At 37.7% G+C, this 19,057-nt stretch overlaps 2 protein-coding genes across 2 annotated transcripts; both read right to left on the bottom strand.

The window, feature by feature from the left end:
* Nucleotides 1–8,815: 8,815 nt before the first annotated feature.
* Nucleotides 8,816–12,153, bottom strand: LOC137713496 (uncharacterized). The gene is made up of 2 exons (XM_068452795.1): nt 11,376–12,153; nt 8,816–9,644 (listed from the first exon to the last, which is right to left on the bottom strand). Exons 1-2 carry the CDS (start codon nt 12,011–12,013, stop codon nt 9,197–9,199), a joined length of 1,086 nt encoding a protein of 361 aa, XP_068308896.1. The 5' UTR covers nt 12,014–12,153; the 3' UTR covers nt 8,816–9,196.
* Nucleotides 12,154–14,074: 1,921 nt separating this feature from the next.
* On the bottom strand, nt 14,075–18,193 carry LOC137712738 (calcium-dependent protein kinase 10-like). The gene is made up of 8 exons (XM_068451885.1): nt 17,510–18,193; nt 17,066–17,411; nt 16,800–16,943; nt 16,524–16,676; nt 15,417–15,532; nt 15,125–15,292; nt 14,790–15,020; nt 14,075–14,662 (listed from the first exon to the last, which is right to left on the bottom strand). The coding sequence occupies exons 1-8, from the start codon at nt 17,822–17,824 to the stop codon at nt 14,489–14,491; spliced, it is 1,647 nt and encodes a 548-aa protein (XP_068307986.1). The 5' UTR covers nt 17,825–18,193; the 3' UTR covers nt 14,075–14,488.
* Between the last annotated feature and the right edge of the window lie 864 nt (nt 18,194–19,057).

The raw sequence follows: 19,057 nt of genomic DNA, 5'->3' as shown, positions 1-19,057 counted from the left end.
CCATCAAACCACTTGTGTTGCCACTCCACAACAAAATGGAGTGGCTGAACGTAAACATCGTCACCTCCTCAACGTTGCCCTGGCCTTACTTATTCAAGCCAACTTACCTACCAATTTCTGGGGAGAAGCCATACTCACTGCAGCTTATCTCATCAATCGTACGCCCACCATCGTCTTGAATGGTAAAACACCTCACGACCTTTTGTTCCATAAACCACCTAAATACTCCCATTTGAAAGTTTTTGGCTGTTTATGCTTTGCATCCACGCACCCATCACATCCGTCCAAATTTGATGCAAGGTCTACCCCATGCATATTTCTTGGTTACCCCTATGGCAAGAAAGGGTACAAAGTCTATGATCTTAACACACGTCAAATTTTTGTCTCTCGTGATGTAGTTTTTCGTGAACATACCTTTCCCTCTACTCACTCTTCCGCACTACACTCTGATACCAATCCTCCACCAACCTTACCCTATCTTTCTCCCATGGATGATCTCTCTTTTGATCCACCCAGTCCCACACCTCCTCCTCCCCTCGTCAACGACACTTCTTCTCCCAGCGACAACATTCCCGATCCTCTTGTACCCACACCTGCTACCATATCTCCACCTCCAAACCCCATTCCTTCTCCAGCTGACATCCCACCCAACCTACCACCCTCACGTTCGTCTTCTCGCATCACTCGACCACCTTCTTACCTTCAACAATTCCATGTTGGTGTTTCGCTGCCTTCTCGTCCTCACCAATCATCGGCCTCTATCGTTGGCTCACATACAGGTAGTACTTCTCACCCTCTTTCTCACTCTTTAACTTATGATCGCCTGTCCCCCACTCATTGTGCCTTCACCACATCCCTTTCCCTTGTCAAAGAGCCCCATACTTACCTGCAGGCTATCCAGGATCCTAAATGGTGCCAAGCCATGCGCGATGAAGTTACTGCTCTTGAAGCCAACCACACCTGGACCCTCCAACCTCTTCCACCTGGGAAGAAACCCATTGGATGCAAATGGGTCTACAAAGTCAAACTCAATCCCGATGGCTCAGTCGAACGCTACAAAGCACGTTTGGTTGCCAAAGGGTATACACAAGTCGAAGGCCTCGATTACACCGAGACATTTGCTCCTGTTGCTAAGTTAGTCACGGTTCGATTATTACTTGCTGTTGCTGCTGCCCAAGGTTGGCATTTGTATCAACTTGACGTCAATAATGCTTTCCTCCATGGCGATTTACTTGAAGATGTTTACATGCGACTTCCACCTGGATATGGACGAAAGGGGGAGACACGAGTATGCAAACTTCAGAAGTCTCTCTATGGGCTTAAACAGGCTTCGAGACAGTGGTTCCTTAAGCTTTCTTCTGCACTCAAGGCCGCAGGTTATCGCCAGTCCAATGCGGATTATTCTTTGTTCGTCTGATCCAGAGGTACCAGCCTTACTACTATCCTAGTGTATGTGGATGATGTGATATTGGCAGGTAACGATTTACCATTTATTGAGAAGACAAAGGAGTTCTTGGCTAACAAATTCAAACTCAAAGACCTAGGAAAATTGAAATATTTTCTGGGTATCGAAGTGGCAAGGTCATCTCAAGGTATCACATTATCACAACGGAAGTATGCCTTAGATATATTGGAGGACACTGGTTTTCTTGGAGCGAGGCCGGCACGGTTTCCCATGGATCAAAACTTGACACTCACACAAACAGATGGAGAGTTACTGGAAGACCCATCTGCATACAGAAGGCTTGTTGGACGTCTAATTTATTTGACAATAACACGTCCAGATCTTGTTTACTCTGTCCACATTTTAAGTCAATTCATGGACAAGCCTAGACTGCCACATTTAGATGCAGCGCACCAAGTTTTGAGGTACATAAAAGGGTCACCAGGGCAAGGCATCATGCTCCACTCAACAAGCTCACTTCAGTTGAAAGCATATTGCGATGCAGATTGGGCAAAGTGCAAAGACACAAGAAGGTCAGTTTCGGGGTATTGCATTATGCTTGGAGATTCACTCATATCTTGGAAAACAAAGAAACAAACCACAGTAGCAAGATCAACAACGGAGGCAGAATATAGAGCCATGGCGTCTACATGTTGCGAGATAACTTGGTTAAAGTATGTGCTTAGTGATTTATGTGTCGAGCACTCACAACCAGTTATGTTGTTTTGTGATAACCAAGCTGCACTTCATATTGCATCCAACCCCGTGTTCCATGAAAGGACAAAACACATCGAAATTGATTGTCATTTGGTTCGAGAAAAGATACAAGAAGGAGTTGTCCAAACTGCTCATGTATGAACTCTACAACAATTGGCAGATTTATTCACCAAGGCACTGAGTACCTCCCAGTTTGAAAATCTTCTTAGCAAGTTGAGTGTAATCAACATACACTCCAACTTGAGGGGGAGTGTTAAAGATTGCAAGAATCAAGAATGAAGATTTGATTATATAGCAGCTGTATAGGAAAGTATCATTGTAATATTTAGTTTCTGTTCTTGTAAGTTAGGTTATTCTTACCTAGTTTAGCATGCACTCATGTATATAAGTGTGCGTTGTAAACCTATTACGTTAATCAATATAGAAAACCTAATTGGTTTTTCTACAAAAAAACCGAACTGATTAGAACCGAACCCAGCCCTAATGTGGATGAGAGTGCATTTTATCCAGTTGAGAATGACATCTCCAAAACTCAGGACAAAAGATTTAAAACATAAGAAGAAATATGGTGAAAAGAAACGATAATCTTGTCTTCTCATATTCATACATTTTTATATTTAACAATCGAATTAAATAAAATTATGAAAACAAATAAAATTAAGAGGCGTATATAGAGAGAGAGAGAAAAAAAAACAGTTATCATGTCTCTATAGTGAAATACAAAAACATACAAAAATGGATCGAAGATGGAAAATTATGGCTTGTTTGGGAAATATTTTTAAATTGCTGAAAATGGTTTTAGTGAAAATGTCTTTTAAACTAATCTTTATTAAAAATACAAGTGAATCGTAAAAATGTACTTGGAGTGCTTTATGCCTCTTGCAAGAAGCACTTCAATGCTTTTAGAACCCAAAATCATTTTTTCTGAAACCGTTTTCAGTTATGTAAAAGCACTTCCGAGACAAGTCCTAAAAGTTTAGTTAGACTAGGCATTTCATCGTTAGAGCATCTCTAAAAGAGACCTCAGATTCAAAACATCAAATTTCAATTTGATGGCTGACTTGACAATTTGACATATTGTCAATATGCCAAAATTTATTGTTTCATTTATGTTTTTTTAAAACAAAATTAATAATAGTTGGGATGTTATTGGTTTAAAAATAATAAAATAATACTAAAAAATGCTAGCATTTAAGGGAAGGCAAATGTAATGCCTTTGAAAATAGCAAAAATCAAATTTGAAGGCAGCTTCAAATTTGATTTGATATCTCTTTGTCTATGTCAGCTTAGTTTTTTTTATTCATGTCATTTTTGACATATCGATTGGAGTAAATGGTATGTCATTTATTAATGTTATATGTTTATATGATATTTTTGACATCTCTTTCGTAGATGGTCTTGAATTATTATCAAATTTATTGATTGTGTTGGACTAATCTAAGTGTTTCACGACTTGGACTATTCTTGAATTATATTTTATAATATATAGCTTAAGTCAAGTTGAACTTCTCAAGCAAGCGGGAAATGTTTTGTTGTATTCTTGAATTATATTTTATAATATATAAGCTTAAGTCAAGTTGAACTTCTCAAGCAAGCGGGAAATGTTTTGTTGTTTGCGTTTGTTCTTTTACATTCCAGGACGCCAAAAACGAAAAGAACAAAGAACTTTATAAAAGAAACACTGGTCCCCTCAATATGAGACTTTCAGCACTTAATGCATGCAGGCACGAACACATGTACATGTTGCATGTGCTTCCCACGCCCTTTAAACGTCTTAAGGATTGTTGGAAAACTTGTTCTCACATGTATCCAAACTCCATTTGTGCCATCAAATTAAATCAACTGTACAAATATACTTAAAAGATTGGTGATGATTGATTAGTTTTCCCAATTAACAATCATCTGATAAGTGTTAATTTGATATGGCTTTTTAGCTAAAATGGCCCATGAAATTTGAAATCGATAAGATTGGCCCTGAGTTTGTCTATCATCATTCATTTTATTCACCCCCCCTAGGCACGTGAAAAATCTCTGTCATAAAATGAAAAAGTTACTCTCAATTTTTGTCAATCATTTTGGCCCATTGTTTATGGAATTGAGGGTATTTTTATTATTGTAGTCCTTATTTGACAGAATCATAGAAGTATCAAAATGATTGATGATGGATAAACTCAAGGACCACTTCTGTTGATTTCAAATCTCTAGGACCAAAGTGAAGAGTTATGCCAATCTTAACGACCATTTTGGTTAAAAAGCGATTTGATATACATTGTTCAACAGGTTCTTTATCAAGTTTTAGGGCATACAAATTACCGAACATGGATGGTTTCAAAAGCTTTTGTTTTAACAAGTTTTAGAATCGAAACTTCCAATCCTGCATATTTTCGGTTTTTTTTTCCCTGCAGGGTGGGGCAAAACTTGTTTTGTATGCATTTGTCTATCACTTCACGGTTAGGATCGATGAGGCTTGAATGCCAAAGTTAACAAATACATAATATATTCGCATTGGCTTTTTGTAGAGGTGGTTTTTGAATTTGTTGCTATGCACTTGGTTGGGGAATATTGTTGAATGGCTAGCTAGATAGAGAAATGAAAGCTCAAAGACAAAAGGGAAAGTTGCTTTCGGAATATTGAGTACGTGTTAATGGCATGCATACAGTGGGTGAGAAGGCATCTGCATATATCACGTTCATGGTTAATTAGGTTCTTGTTAGGTCTGCTTCCACTATTAATTAAGTTGTTAACCTCATTCTGCACTACAAGTCACAAACTACCCTGCCGTTTAGGGCACCCCACTATGCCACTATCATCTATATGTGTGTGTGTATATTGACCCTTTAAGTCTGGGGATGCCCATTTTTTTTTAAATGGAGATTAGTTGGGGGCTACACTACATCGAATTTCAACAATTCAAATTGTTTATATTTTAGGTTGTACATCGTAGATCATCCTTGCAAAATATTAGCCAAATTAGAAATATTTGAGTTCAAGAAATTGGCGAACAATATGGTCTAATATTGAAATTTCATCGTGATAATTAATTGAGCAAATAATTTGGATTAAATTAAATTTTTACAAGAATGATCCATAAATCGAGACTTAGAAAATTGATAGTTTAGATCGTTAAAGTTAGATGTGGATTAGGTCCTACAACTAATCCTCATTTAAAAAAAAAATGTGGATCCATTTCCTTAAAAGGCCTATATATATTTGTATTTGTATGCATGTAATCGAATTAGTAAGGGCTTAAATGTCAAAATGGTCCCTGTGTTATAGTCATATTGCCAATTTAGTCCCCGTGTTTTCAATTTGGCTAATTTAGTCATTGTGTTTGTTTCTGTTAGCCAATTAAGGACATTTCATTCAATCTCTTTTTTTTAAAAAAAAAAAACTCATAAGAAAAATCATATGAGAAAAATTACCCTTTCCCTTTACAGAAAAATGCAAATCAATGAGAAATAACACTTATAAAAAATAAAACTTCTAATCTGAAAAATGATTAAGGTTGTGACATAGAAAATAGAGGAGATAATTAGAGAGGAGGTCAGAGAGTTGGGATGAGAATAATTTTTCTTTTAATTTTTAATTTTATTTCATTTTAAATATTTTAAATCAAATCAATTATAATTTTATAAATAAGCTTACAATAATTTATATAAAAAAAATTTAAAAGAAATTAGATGGAAATGTCCTTAATTGGCTAACGGAGATAAACACAATGATTAAATTGGTCAAACTGAAAACACATGGACTAAATTGACCTAATGACTAAAACACATGGACCATTTTAATATTTAAGTCATTAGTAAATGTATATTAAATAGTTGAGATGACCTAACCTTCAACGCTTGTGATTGGCCTTTTCAGTTTAACTTAAACGTTACCAAGCTTAACATTATGTTGCCTAAGTACTTTTACAGGATCCCCAGAAACCTACTGATTTTTTGTTTTTATAGGGTCATATTATATTCGAATGGGATTATAAACCAAACAATCCCATGCCAAAACAAACCAACACAGAATCGAACAAAAGGAAAAAAGTAACGAGATTGTCACCGTTACGTCTCTGTTAGTGTTAGGGTGAGACTAGTGGATAGCCAATGTGTTAACACGACCATTAAGTAAAAGTTTGCCCAAAGTCCTGTGTTAGATTGTTTGTTCTCTACGAAGAAAAATACTTGACTGCTTACGAGTAAGATAAATTATATGTAAAAACCGTTCTTTTTGTCGTTTTAAAAAGCCACTTCAATATATGTGTTAGCTTAATTATGATTTGAAAATAAAAGAAGTGACGCTTTAAACGTAAGGAGTCAAGTAGTGTTCTACTGTTAATATAGTTTATTATTAATATAAAATAACAAAAACAAAGACACACACACACACACACACACTTATACATATGATAAACGGCTTGCTTCGCTGTGACTTTCTCTTGAATTCTCAAAACTTCTGTCACTCTTCCGCTGATGCGGGGTAGAAAACCCATCATTATCTTAGTTGTGCTACCAAAAGCTCTGGGGAAGTCGGAATAGAGAGCATTCATCTTGGGGTAAGCTTACTACTTAAATGCTTTCGGCAGTTATCCGCACCATACTTGGCTAACCAGTATTTACCATGAGCACGATACCTAATACACTAGAGTTGCGTCCTTCCTGATCCTCTCATACTAGGGAAAGATCCTCACATGGTGATTATGTACAATTTTAACCTCAAACATGTTTGTATGAATGTATTAAAGTTGAGAGTATCCGTACTTGTAGTTGCATCCTATTCCCATTCGTATGGTTTATTGAAGCACTTTTGTGCAAGGGTGTCAACCTAATAATCACGGACAAGGATTGTCTGCCCTCTCACTTCTGGTGTCCTTCCGTGCCCTCTTATTTTGTGTGGTCACGGTTAAGCCATGTTAATATTTTATATTGTTTTTTTTATAGAGATAATAAGACAAAAATGAATAGTAATATAAAATATTAACGTGGTTTAACCGTGACCACACAAACAAAAGGCACGAGAGGGTATTAAAAATGGAAAGGCAGACAATCCTTGTCCAATAATCACAGCTAGGGTTTTCATTATAAAAATAAATTAAACAAGAGATGTGAGCTGCAGTCTCTGAAGATACAAAAGTGGAGATTGGACATATATGTGACTTAAGAGAGTGTGACACGGGTCCATTTAAATAATGCAGTTGCAATCCAAATATCTTTTACAAAAGAAATCGTTCTAATATATATGTATGGCTTTCACTTTCGTGCCTCTTTATATATTCGTAAGTTGGACCTCGTAGTTCTCCAAAAAATAAAAAATAAAAATAGTTGGACCTTGTACATTTTTTTTTAATTTGTAATATTTTTAAATTATTTTTTGTAAATCATATGATGTGTTGGTTGATAGGTGATTTTTTTTTAATTATTAAAAAAAAAGCTCAATCATTAATCATCACATCATTTGATCTACAAAAAATAATCTAAAATTTTGATCTCTTTAATATATTTTTTTTCATATTTGTTTGATATATCTCTATCACAGACACACTATACTTATTTTTTTTTCCTTGTGTTTTTGTCAAAGATTGCCTTATCTTACGGAATGGTTCTTATAGCTTGCACGATTCCTTTAACTTTTTTATTCTTTATATTAAACATTTTCATGTTGACTACGGACCATGAATCACCGAATGGAAAAAGAAAAAAAAAAGAAAAAAAAAGAAAAAAAAAACTCTGAAAAGTCTCATCGTTGGACTTACGATTCGAGCGATATTCTAATTCAATTAAGTTATAAAAAGGGAGAATCAAATCTGATTACAGAGGAATTAGCAAATTGCTCTAAGTCACTTGATTTCGCTACATTGCTCTAACTAATTTAGTTGCATTCAATGTCGAAAAACTATTTAGCTAGTCATTCAACTTAACATCTCCAACATCACTCTGTAATTTAACAAATCTTAATATTTGATTACTTCTTCAAGAGAGAGAGCGCTTTTAGGCCAAAGCGAAAGAGTTGATCGTTGGAGGGTTTTAATAATTTTTTAACAATTCACAAATGTTAAATTCTATCTCCTCCTAGTTTACAGTGACTATTCATGGTGTTAGTTTAGCGAGCCATTTACCAAGTCTCTTGTTTATTTCCTTTTTTTTTGTTTTTTTGTTTTTTTGCTAAAATAGTTAGCTAATGTCGTTTTAAAGAGTCTCTCGGAGATTCTCTTACTTCTCTCTATTTGGATCTTTAAACTTTATGTTGTTTGTAATTTTCACAAATTAGAGAACAGGCTCATTGTTGCTTATAGGCTTTAATATCCACCTTGTACTGTATTTCTAAATACTCAAAAAAGCCCAGGCAACAATTGGAATAGACAAGCCGGTCCAGTTTTTAAAAGCGGGCTTCATGACAATTTAACAAAGAATATTGAGTTCTTTTAAGAGTATGATATTCACACACCTTTCTAAATTTTGGTCGTTTGGATAGGATGGATTAATCAACAAGAGGTGTGTGAAAAGTAAAAAAAAAATGTGCTATGGTGTAAGAAGTAAAAAAGGGTGTGTGGATAGCAAACCCCTTCTTTTATTGCAATTTCTTTATTTCTCTCCATTTACGTTAAGGATGGGGAATAAATTGGTTTTGAACTCGTAATTCATGAGTTTCGAAATTGAGTACAACTCAAATTAATGGCTGAAAATGCTAAAATCCCTCGAATTGAATCACCCAATACACCAAATTTAAGTTTTAGCCATTCAATTTCGAGAAGTGATCAACACACTTTACTATCTATTCAAAATCCAAAGACATTTTCTAGGTATATAGAATGCAAAAGAACAAAAAAAAAAGAAAAAGAAATGAACCAAAAAATGACATTCATCAACTCCCTTGTGCCACACGAAGCGTCCAAATGCAGATTGCAGCAGCCCTTGCTAAAACCGTGTCCGTAGCTCTTCCTTTCTCACCACCAGAAAAGCTTCTAGTATTCACAATCTTCGTAGCGTACACGTAACGTATTGTATTTACATTATCGTCAACCGCGAGATCCATAGTTAGCAGTCATAATGAAACTCCTCCCAGAACTCTTTTCAGATCGGATTTCTGTTCCGTGGTAAGCCTTGAAGGATACTTGACATCAAACTTGATTCTCAAATTTCCCTTTTTTCCAGGTTCTTTTGAGATCGGCATTCCCTCATTCGGTACCACCATCTCAGCTCCAGGTTTGATGATATCAGTCAACGGGATCACGAGATTCCTTCCGTCTAGCGTGGGTAGGTCAAGAGTCTTGCCGGTGAGTGCCTCCAGCAGTGTTATCTCCTGGTTGACCACCAGATCATTACCGTCCCTCTTGTAAAGTGCATGTGGTTTCTCGTCTACCACAAAAATTAGATCTGCCGGAATCACTCCTAGCTCTTGGTTACCCTTCTCAGGGAAGGTGATCTTTGTGCCCTTCTTCCAACCTGGTCTGATCTCAATAGTCAAAATCTCCTCCACAGTCCGAACCTTACTGCAAGAGAATTAATCATGCATCAGGCCAAGTAAACAAAAGCCAAATATTTATTGAGAACTACATGCTCTTGCAGACCTGTATCTGTTTTACAGAACAAGATAAAATGGCTAGGCAGAATATGGCGTGCGCTCAGGTTATTATTTTCTAACAGGGAAAAGAAAATAGGAATTAAACATTATATACTTCAACAGATATTGGCTCAAGGGGTTGTCAAACCAGTAAAGGTCAAATGAAATGTAGTGATTTTTCTTCCAGTTGTAGAAAGTAAGATCCCTAAGCAACAAGTGGCATGTGGCTTCTTAATCAACATCCGAAAACACAACCAAAAATGACCAATCACCCACAAACTTCAAAACGAAAAGGTTCTGCATAAAAAACTTTATTTCTCTAATCACATTACAGGGGCTAAGTAGTTTTCTCTTTTAGTGCAAGACGACGTTTAATAAAAACATTAACACTTCAACATTTCCTCGGATGGCAACATCAAGGCTTATTTCGATAATTACAGATTTATGACTGATAGAGTTATTTGTAGGAGCAACTGCAAGATGCTCCAAACATCTAATTACATAAGCAAACCAAATAGCTCTTGATCTTGCAGAACAAATAATCAGTAAGACAGAAAAGTAGGAAAGACAAGATTCAACAAAGAATGCAGCTATCAATGTAAACATTGAAACACAAGGCTTATTTCATACAACCTCCCACAAACTAGCCAATCCAGATAATCCAAATACACTGGTCATGATAATGAATGATAGCTCTCAGCCCTTGGGAAATTCTTGGGGTAAACTCATGGGAAGTGAGATTCAAGGAGGACCGAGGCTGCCTGTGATTATTAGCCTACTGCCTAGCATAAAGCCCATGATTATTAGCCTACTGCCAAGCATAAAGCGTACACCGTATTTTACTAGCCTAGCCTAAAGCATACACCATATTTTATGAGGTTAAACAACTTCTTGCCTTCACTAGCACTATGGCTGCTTATATTATTATTTATTTTTCTATTCATCTTTCAATGACCAAGTGTAAAGAGCATTTCTTCTAACCCTTGTATTCTAGGGTGCCACAACACATATTCTAGAGTCTAGACTAGCAGGACCAACTCTATTCAGAAAACACACAAAAACCCCATGATCCAATTCAAACCTGCCTCGCAAACCAAAGAAAGATGAGAAAGCTACCTTATTGACAGAACAAAACTTTAACAATAAACTGCATGGACTCAAGTTAATCACATTCTATCACCAAGGCATGAGTTAGGTTAGCGTGGCAGACTTTTCTCCCTATCACCCATCAATCACAAACATATCTGGAAGGTGTTTCATTTACAAAATTCCCACAACAAACTCAACATACTTGAGCAACAAGTTTCAATCTTGTTCGTGCTAAATTTGATTTAACGGGTGCCTTTACGTGACAAAAACCACACAATACGCTTGTTTATATTTCATTACTGCTAGTCTGTTACTCAACTTATAAAAGACTAATACAAATGTCATACATTATTCAAAACATTTCGCAATCGGGTAACCTATGAAAGGGAAAGATCACGGCTTGACCAACGACACAAACATTTCTAAAGAAAGAAAGAGTAACCAAATACCGATTGGCATTGCAAATACAAGTAAACAACAAGAAAAAGATAAAAATTCGGGCTTTTGCTTGAAATTAAAGAAACTAAAGAATTGGGAATGAAAGATAGATAGTGCAGTGGAGTAAAATTACCCAGCACCAACGGCGTCGTAGATGTTTCTGGAAATCTTCATCTTCTTCTTGACACCCTTATAGAGCTCCTCCAAGCTGCACGGCAACAAATTCTCGACCGCATTGGCCTTCCTATGAGGGGCAGCCCCGCCACCGCTACTGGTACCCACAAACTCTGGCCCACCCCCGTTGGGCGTCCTAAAGAACCCGTCTCTATACCTCCCTCCGCCACCACCCCCACCACCTCCGCCGTCGGATCCAAAAATCTCGGCGTAAATGTCCTCGGCGTCCCTGGGATTGAACCTGAACGACTTCGTATTCGGGTGCGCGTGGCGCTGGTGGTGGTTGTTGTGGTTGGCGTAGTAGTGGTGGCCAGCGGCGGAGGAGGAGCGGGCAGAGGATGAAGAAGAGGGAGGCGGAAATTGCCCGGATTTCAAGGCCTCCTCGCCGTAAAGGTCATAGATCTGGCGCTTGGCGGGGTCACTGAGGACGTCGAAGGCCTCGGAGATTTGCTTGAACTTGGCCTCCGCCTCCGGCCTCTTTCCGGCGGGGTTCTTATCCGGGTGCCAAATCATGGCCAACCTCTTATACGCCTTCTTCAGGTCATCCTCGCTCGCGTTCCGATTGACTTTCAGTATGTTGTAGTAGTCCACCCCCATTGCCGCCGCTGCAATCGCCTTCTTCTTCTTTGTTTTCGGATTTTCGAATTTTCTCGGTTGCGTTTTCTGGATTTCGTTTTTTTTTTTTCCGGTTATGATTTGGGAAGAGTAACCGCCGGGGACGATTTCATGGGGAGTTTAAGGTGGGTCCCAATTAATTAAAGGGAAAATGTTTTAATAACGATTATTATTATTATTATTATTATTTTCGAAATAGAGATTAATTAATTGGAATAATAATTTTTTGTAATTATTTTGTACCTACTCCAGAAATTATGTCAATTGATTCAAGGAATTTTAAGATGAATTTGAATTGATTAGGGATGATACTGTAACGTGTTTTTGGACTCGTTTGAAAATGTTTTTAGAATTACTGAAACTACTTTAAAAAAAAATGGTGTTGGACTCCAAAAACATTTCAAGTTCTTATTATATTAACACCCCACAAATTGTTGAACAAACCTCACATACTTAATACACCTCACATTTGCTTTTTCACTTAAAAATTATCTTAATACACCTCACGTACTTTCCCATAATACCCCCCACACCCCACATTCTCAATATAAACCTTATATTTTGTACATACACCCCACATTTCTCAATATACACCTTATATTCCTCCATAACAACACATCCGCAACTGCAAGATTAATGCGATTAATTACTAATCTATGATCTTTTATGTTCGATTCATCGCCATATGACTAAGGGTAATTAGCATATCACCCATTAGGGTTTTAGCATGCATGCCAGTTTAAATGAACATTACATACCTTTCTATACACACCTTTTGAGTTGATTAAACTTAATTATTTTTATGAGTGCTGTTAATTGATGATGCATGTTCATCGTCACCGACTAAAATAAGATTGTCATTTATGTGGGGTTCTAACAAATTTAGAATTTCTTTGCTAGCAGTTTCTTTTTCGCTTTAAGATAGTACCAAAGATCTGGATGCTAGGGCTGCGGTAACCTTAGTTTAAATAGTACCAAAGATCTCGTATTATAGAGTTTCTCAGAGAAAAACAAAGCCCAAAAATCAACAAAACCCTATTGGCAAAGAAACTGATGAACAGCCACAGGGATCCTTATGATCCCTAAAAGATGAATATGAATATAGAAGTTTAAATAATGCAACAAACCCAAGATTAAATTGCCTCATGTGAAGCTTCCGAAACATCGATTTTGTGTTCCATTTGTCAAAAGCAATTTTTCTTAATCAACATATTTGTAATTTCATTAGTTAGGGTTTTGTTCAACAATGGAGGGTGGGAGAGTTTTGATAGTTGAGAAGATAAATAATACGCTAAAAGTGATTTGTGGTGTATTTAGAATTTTTATTTTTAAAATCTAATAAGGTCAAAATTATCATTGCATAGTGGAATAAATAAGTCATTTAATATTAAATATTAATATGGGTACATTCAACATTTTGTGAGGTGTTAATAAAAAAAACCTTAATAAATCCATAAAAATGGTTTTGAGTTGAGCTGAGTGGAGCCCTTACGATAGTGGGACCCAAATAGATTTTCCAGAATATTCTGAAGCTGTTTCTGGTAAAGGATCTTTGTGATTTGGGTAGGGAGTATACTTTAGAGGTGAATTAAGTACGCTGATTACACAAATATTAATATTTTAAGGATATAATTATCTTTTTTATATACAATATTGTTGCAATTTCTTTGCATAATAGCCATCGTTTGCACTAAAAACATATGAATATGACAAGTTGAAAGGTTATCACAAAAGCCAAATTCCAGGTGATTTTCTGGCACTAGTGAATCAGATCGCACGACCATGATCAAGGAATGGTTGAAATGTCTTTATGAGTCTTCTTAGTCTCCGAAAAGATGGATTAACGTGACGAAACCATAGTCCGCTTTTCAAAGAAAATAAATAAATTAGCAAATTAGTTGAATGTGATTTTCGTGGATCCATTGCCTCCGGTGTACATTTCTAACTATTAAATTAAATAATCCAAATGAGAATCAATGCACAAAAATAAACAAAACCATGCGGAAAAAGAAAAAAGGCGTGCACAAATCATTTTCGCGAAGATGATACAACAAATCAGGATCACTTTTAATAAATACAAAATGAGAACACCTTCAAAGCTCATAAGGTCAATGAAGAAACAAATCGCTTGCCGTCCAATTTAGAATGCAAACCATCAAACACAATGATGTAGATATGACAAATATACAAGTGTAATTGACAGGTACAACACGATTGGAGAACTACGTACTACGTATGTATACACGAGCCTCGATGATCCCGACAACCATGCAGTCCTTGAAGCCACAAGCTAACAACCTACCAATAAGTCAAGCCGATGGAGTCCGAGAGGATTGATCCAGTATCTGCCCCCAAATCTCAGTTTACCAAACCCCATCCGCCGTGAATTTCAGGTGTATCGACAGTAAAGGAGAAGTAGCCCCCGGCAAGCATGCACAATCTAAAGAAGAATAGGAGTTATACAGCAATGGCTTGACCAGTTAGCCCGTCGTGAAGCTGCAACGAACCATCTTTCATTAGGTTGAGGCTTAAGCTCTTGAATCTCTCCCTTGAATACTGTCGAGATGCCTTTCTCCAATCGGTTCCCGTTTTCATCATCGCAACAAACTCCTCATAACTGATGCGTCCATCCTGATGGTTTGCGAAAATGAACAATAAATAATAACAAATGGAGCATTTGTACAAAAATACTGGAAAATGCGGGATGTAAGGAGCAAGTATAAACAATAGAAGAGATGAAAAGGCTTGAAAGTCAAACCTTGTCAGTGTCGACCTCACGCATGATGTCATTCAGCACCTCAATATCGGTTTCACCAGATTCATCTTGTAAACTTTCCCTTAGCTCACCTAATTCAATGTATCCACTTCCATCTTTGTCAAAGAACACAAACGCTCTGCGGAGATGCTCATCATTCTCCATCTTCTGCAAGTGAATTGTTACTGCTGCAAACTCTCCATAGTCCAGAACGCCATTCCCGTCAACATCAGCCTATAGAAAGAAAAATACCACAGAAGGCATCGTTTTGTTTGTTAAATTAAAAATGAAAAGACGTATTAAAAACTCAACGAATGAATCAAAACTGCAGTACCTACCACTTCCATCAACATCTTAATCTCCGGTTCAGCCAATTGTGAACCAACTTTGTGAAGCCCCAACTTCAATTCCTCATATGTTACTCTGCCATCTTTGTCAGTGTCCATCAATGTGAACATGTCTCTGATTACTTCCACTTCTTTAACAGATAAGTGTTCAGCAATTACCTACAGTATTTGATTGGAAGAAAAATGAATCACCAAATGCCAAATACTTCGTAAAAAACACATCGTTGAAATAGTAGCCAGTACTTCAACTGACACTCATAAAGTACCGGTTACTGATGCTTACCCTTAGGGCCTTCTTTTTGAATCTATTCATTACTGAGAACTGCTTGAGTCTTGGCCTCACTATATCACCTAATGGAACGTTTGGAGCTTTCTTCGCATTTTGTAGCCATGGATGTTCTGTAATCACAAAACGCAAAGCACAACTCAATTCACCTATTTTACAAAATGCAAGTTAAGTTGTAGAGCTAGTCATTCAGCATAGACATGCCAAAACACACTCATAAGTTTCATTTCTTTCTTGTTTAATGCTAAACTGATGCACACAAAAAAGGGGTTACTCCAATTTGGTCAAAGACCGAAAACATTCTCAAATGTTTACCTTGGCTAGGACTCTAAATCCAATAGGATACACAATTTCTTATCTAAATCATTTAAAATTAAATTGATTTTCATAAAGCCATAAACTTTATGGTATTGATCATTTCTTCTCTTTTTTTAGATCAATAAGAGTTCATTTAATCAAAATATCATCACTCTACAGAGCTGTACAACCAAACTACTGAGGGGGAAAATGAAAGAACAAACTCTAACAACAAAACAGAAACCTCAACTGAAAAATAAGGTAAAAAAAACATAGAGAAATCCTAATGATTGGAAATAATGACTAATAGTTGGAGGGAAGCTTCCAATCAGCATCTCTAGTTCCAGTAGCGTGCTCTATTAAATAAATAAGCCGATTCTATGACTTATTCTAAAATTTACCCCTACTCGCAGTTAAAATGATATAATGGAAAAACGAATGCGCCTCTTATCTAATGCATTATGTCATTTGGAGCCCGAATTGCTACTATACAGGATCTTGTTAATACAGTTTGATGTTTACTAAGGCATGTTCTTGTGAAAACGACTATAATGCATGTTCTCTTAACATCAAGCTATTTCGCTTAGATTCACATAATGCCACGGAATATAAAATCCCTAATTTTCCAATTCCTAAAACAAGATGCCTTATAATTCATTACGCATTTAGTGAGAAGAAGTGTATAATCATCCATCGCACCAACTAACGCAATGCTATTGCCATCTAAATGTTGAAGCATGACCAACTATGCAACTCCCTTGAAATGCCATCAGATAAAGATTCAGAGACACACTGCTGAAGACTTACCAAGCACCTGTTGGGCGGTCAAGCGCTTTCTGGGATCCGGCTCCAGCATCTGTCGAACAAGGCTTTTAGCACTCTCCGAAATCTGAGGCCAGGGTTCTCTCTTGAAATCAATCACCCCCCTCAAGATTGCAAGAGCCACACCCTGTTCAGACTCTGTCGCATTGAAAATTCAAACAAAGAACCAGCGTTACAATCCCAAACCAAAATCAAACGGCCCAGATAACGAAAAATCAATTGGGTTTAAACATATTTTAGGAGCTAAATTCAATAGAATACCTGCCCAAAATGGAGGAACTCCACATAACAAAATGTAAAGTATCACTCCGGCGCTCCATATATCAACCTCCGGCCCATAATTTCGTTTCAAAACCTCCGGTGCCATGTAGTACGGACTGCCCACAATCTCCATAAACCTCTCCCCTAAACCCCCACACAAACAAAATCTAAATCAAAATCCATGAAATTCAAACACAAATAAAACCAAATAAATCCGTACAAACCCGAAAATCCATCTAGAATTCAACAAAATCCCAGAAAAGTACCAGGCTTGAAGAACACAGAGAGCCCAAAGTCGATGGCTTTAAGGGGCGAGTGCTCCTTCTTGTTCGAGAAGAGAAAGTTCTCAGGCTTCAAGTCCCTGTGCATAACCCCATTAGCATGGCACATCCTCACCACCTCTGCCACCGTCCTGGCGACGTTCGCCGCCGCCCGCTCACTGTAATGCCCTCTGGCCACAATCCTATCGAAAAGCTCGCCGCCCTCGCAGAGCTCCATGACCAAATGGACGTTCTCGTTGTCCTCGTACGTCGCCCTCAGCTTCACAATGTTCGGGTGCTCCGGCAGCGTCGACATTATCGCCACCTCCCGCCGCACATCCTCTATATCCACCTGAACCAAACAAAAAACCCAAATCATAAAAAAACCCACCAAAACCAAACGGCATGTCCGATTTCTCCGATTTCAGATCTCTGCGCCGTCGTGCGTACCGCCGTTCGAAGCTTGCGTTTCGATATGGACTTGCAGGCGAGTGCCTGCTTTGTCTCGCGGTCCGTGCACAGGTACGTGATGCCGAACTCGCCCCGACCCAGTTCCCGACCCAGCACGTACTTGTCGCCGATCCGGGTCCGGTGGCCGAGCGGGATCACATCCTTGAGAACTCGGATCGGAGCCGGGGACCGGATCGGGTCGTCGGAGAACGGGTTGGGCCGCCGCTCCCGTGCCTTCTTCTTTTGTTTATCGCTGGAATTCTTGTCGTCGCTAGTTATGACGTCAGCTCTCACGCAGACGTTGCAGTTCCCCATGGCCGTGCACCAAAACGCTGCGTTTCGGGTAGCTCAAAATTTAGTCTCCCTCTTCTTCCAGCAGGAAGGCGCGAGCTTGTCAGAGCAGAAACAGAAGGGGAGAAAGAAGAAAGAACAAGGTTTCTCCTTTTGGCTTTATACCAAAACGGTGCGTTTAGGAGGGGAGGTGGTGGTGGGTCGGGGTGGTGCCGCCGGGCGTGCGTGACAGGTGGGAGAGAGAGGAGAGAGAGAACGCGGGATCATCAGGTTAGAAAGAAAAGAAACTGAAAAAACTGGGGCTTTTTCAAAAAATAAAATTTCAAAGGGTTTTTTTTAGATTTAATTTAACTTGATTAATCCTCTGCGTTTGTGTTGAATTCGAGTGGGGGGGGTTTGGGATTAATTTTCCCAGAAACGTTGTCGTTGTCGTCGTCGTCAGTCAGTGGAATTTTCTGTCATTTCGGAGATGGAGGAACCTAGTGTTGGAGGGAACATAGAGTGCGGTGTGCCGCGAAGTGATTTGGACATTTGTGATTAGGGTAATTTTACAGTTGCAATGCGGGTAAAATTCTAAATCATGAATGTTCCTTGGTTTTGAGTTTCGAGGTACGAAACCGGTAAAAATACGGGTTATTTGGTGGTTAAAAACATTGGGGAGACGTGTGTTGATTGTTACCAAAGTTGATATACTCTGATGTCGGATTTAAGAATTTTTCGATGAGATATGATGCGTCTAGCATTATTAAAAAGAAAGAAATTTTCAAATTGTGGGAAGTTAAGATGCCAATCTCTAAGCATTTGGCATGATGTTAAAATACAGCCCATCTTTTATCATCGTCTCGGTCCCATTGGAAATTAACAATACCTTCAGTCAAAAAAAAAAAAATAATAATAATAATAATAATAACAATTGAGACATACTTATTACAGTTAATTACTGAAAACGAGCTCTAATCCACTAGTAACTTACAGTGAATGTTGGCAACTAACAAAATACGAAATTTTCTATTCAACTACCTAAATAACACTGATATATATATCGACATAACATCACATGTTTATATTGAAAACCACATTTAGGACAATTCGCATGCTGCCAAGCTCTCCTTTAGTGAAACTAGAAAACACATCAAACTTAGAGCGAGTTTTTGAACTGTTTTTAAAGAAGATATATTATGAATTTATAAATTTATAATCAAAAGTATGATCGAAACAAACGATTAGCTCTTTTATAACGAGACTAGAAAACACATC

Source organism: Pyrus communis, chromosome 13 (genome assembly GCF_963583255.1).
Source record: "Pyrus communis chromosome 13, drPyrComm1.1, whole genome shotgun sequence".
Classification (NCBI taxonomy): Eukaryota; Viridiplantae; Streptophyta; class Magnoliopsida; order Rosales; family Rosaceae; genus Pyrus; species Pyrus communis.
Note: the sequence above shows the minus strand (reverse complement) of the source record. Positions and strands in the feature narration are given on the sequence as shown.

Bases quoted from the DNA above. Each gene is read 5' to 3' on its own strand.
- LOC137713496 (XM_068452795.1), bottom strand. From the start codon at position 12,013: ATGGGGGTGGACTACTACAACATACTGAAAGTCAATCGGAACGCGAGC. The intron at 9,645-11,375 runs GTAATTTTACTC...ATTCTCTTGCAG, and splicing joins TACGACGCCGTTGGTGCTGG to TAAGGTTCGGACTGTGGAGG.
- LOC137712738 (XM_068451885.1), bottom strand. From the start codon at position 17,824: ATGGGGAACTGCAACGTCTGCGTGAGAGCTGACGTCATAACTAGCGAC. The intron at 15,021-15,124 runs GTAGGTACTGCA...TTCTTTCTATAG, and splicing joins TTAAGATGTTGATGGAAGTG to GCTGATGTTGACGGGAATGG. The intron at 14,663-14,789 runs GTTTGACTTTCA...GCAAACCATCAG, and splicing joins GTGAGGTCGACACTGACAAG to GATGGACGCATCAGTTATGA.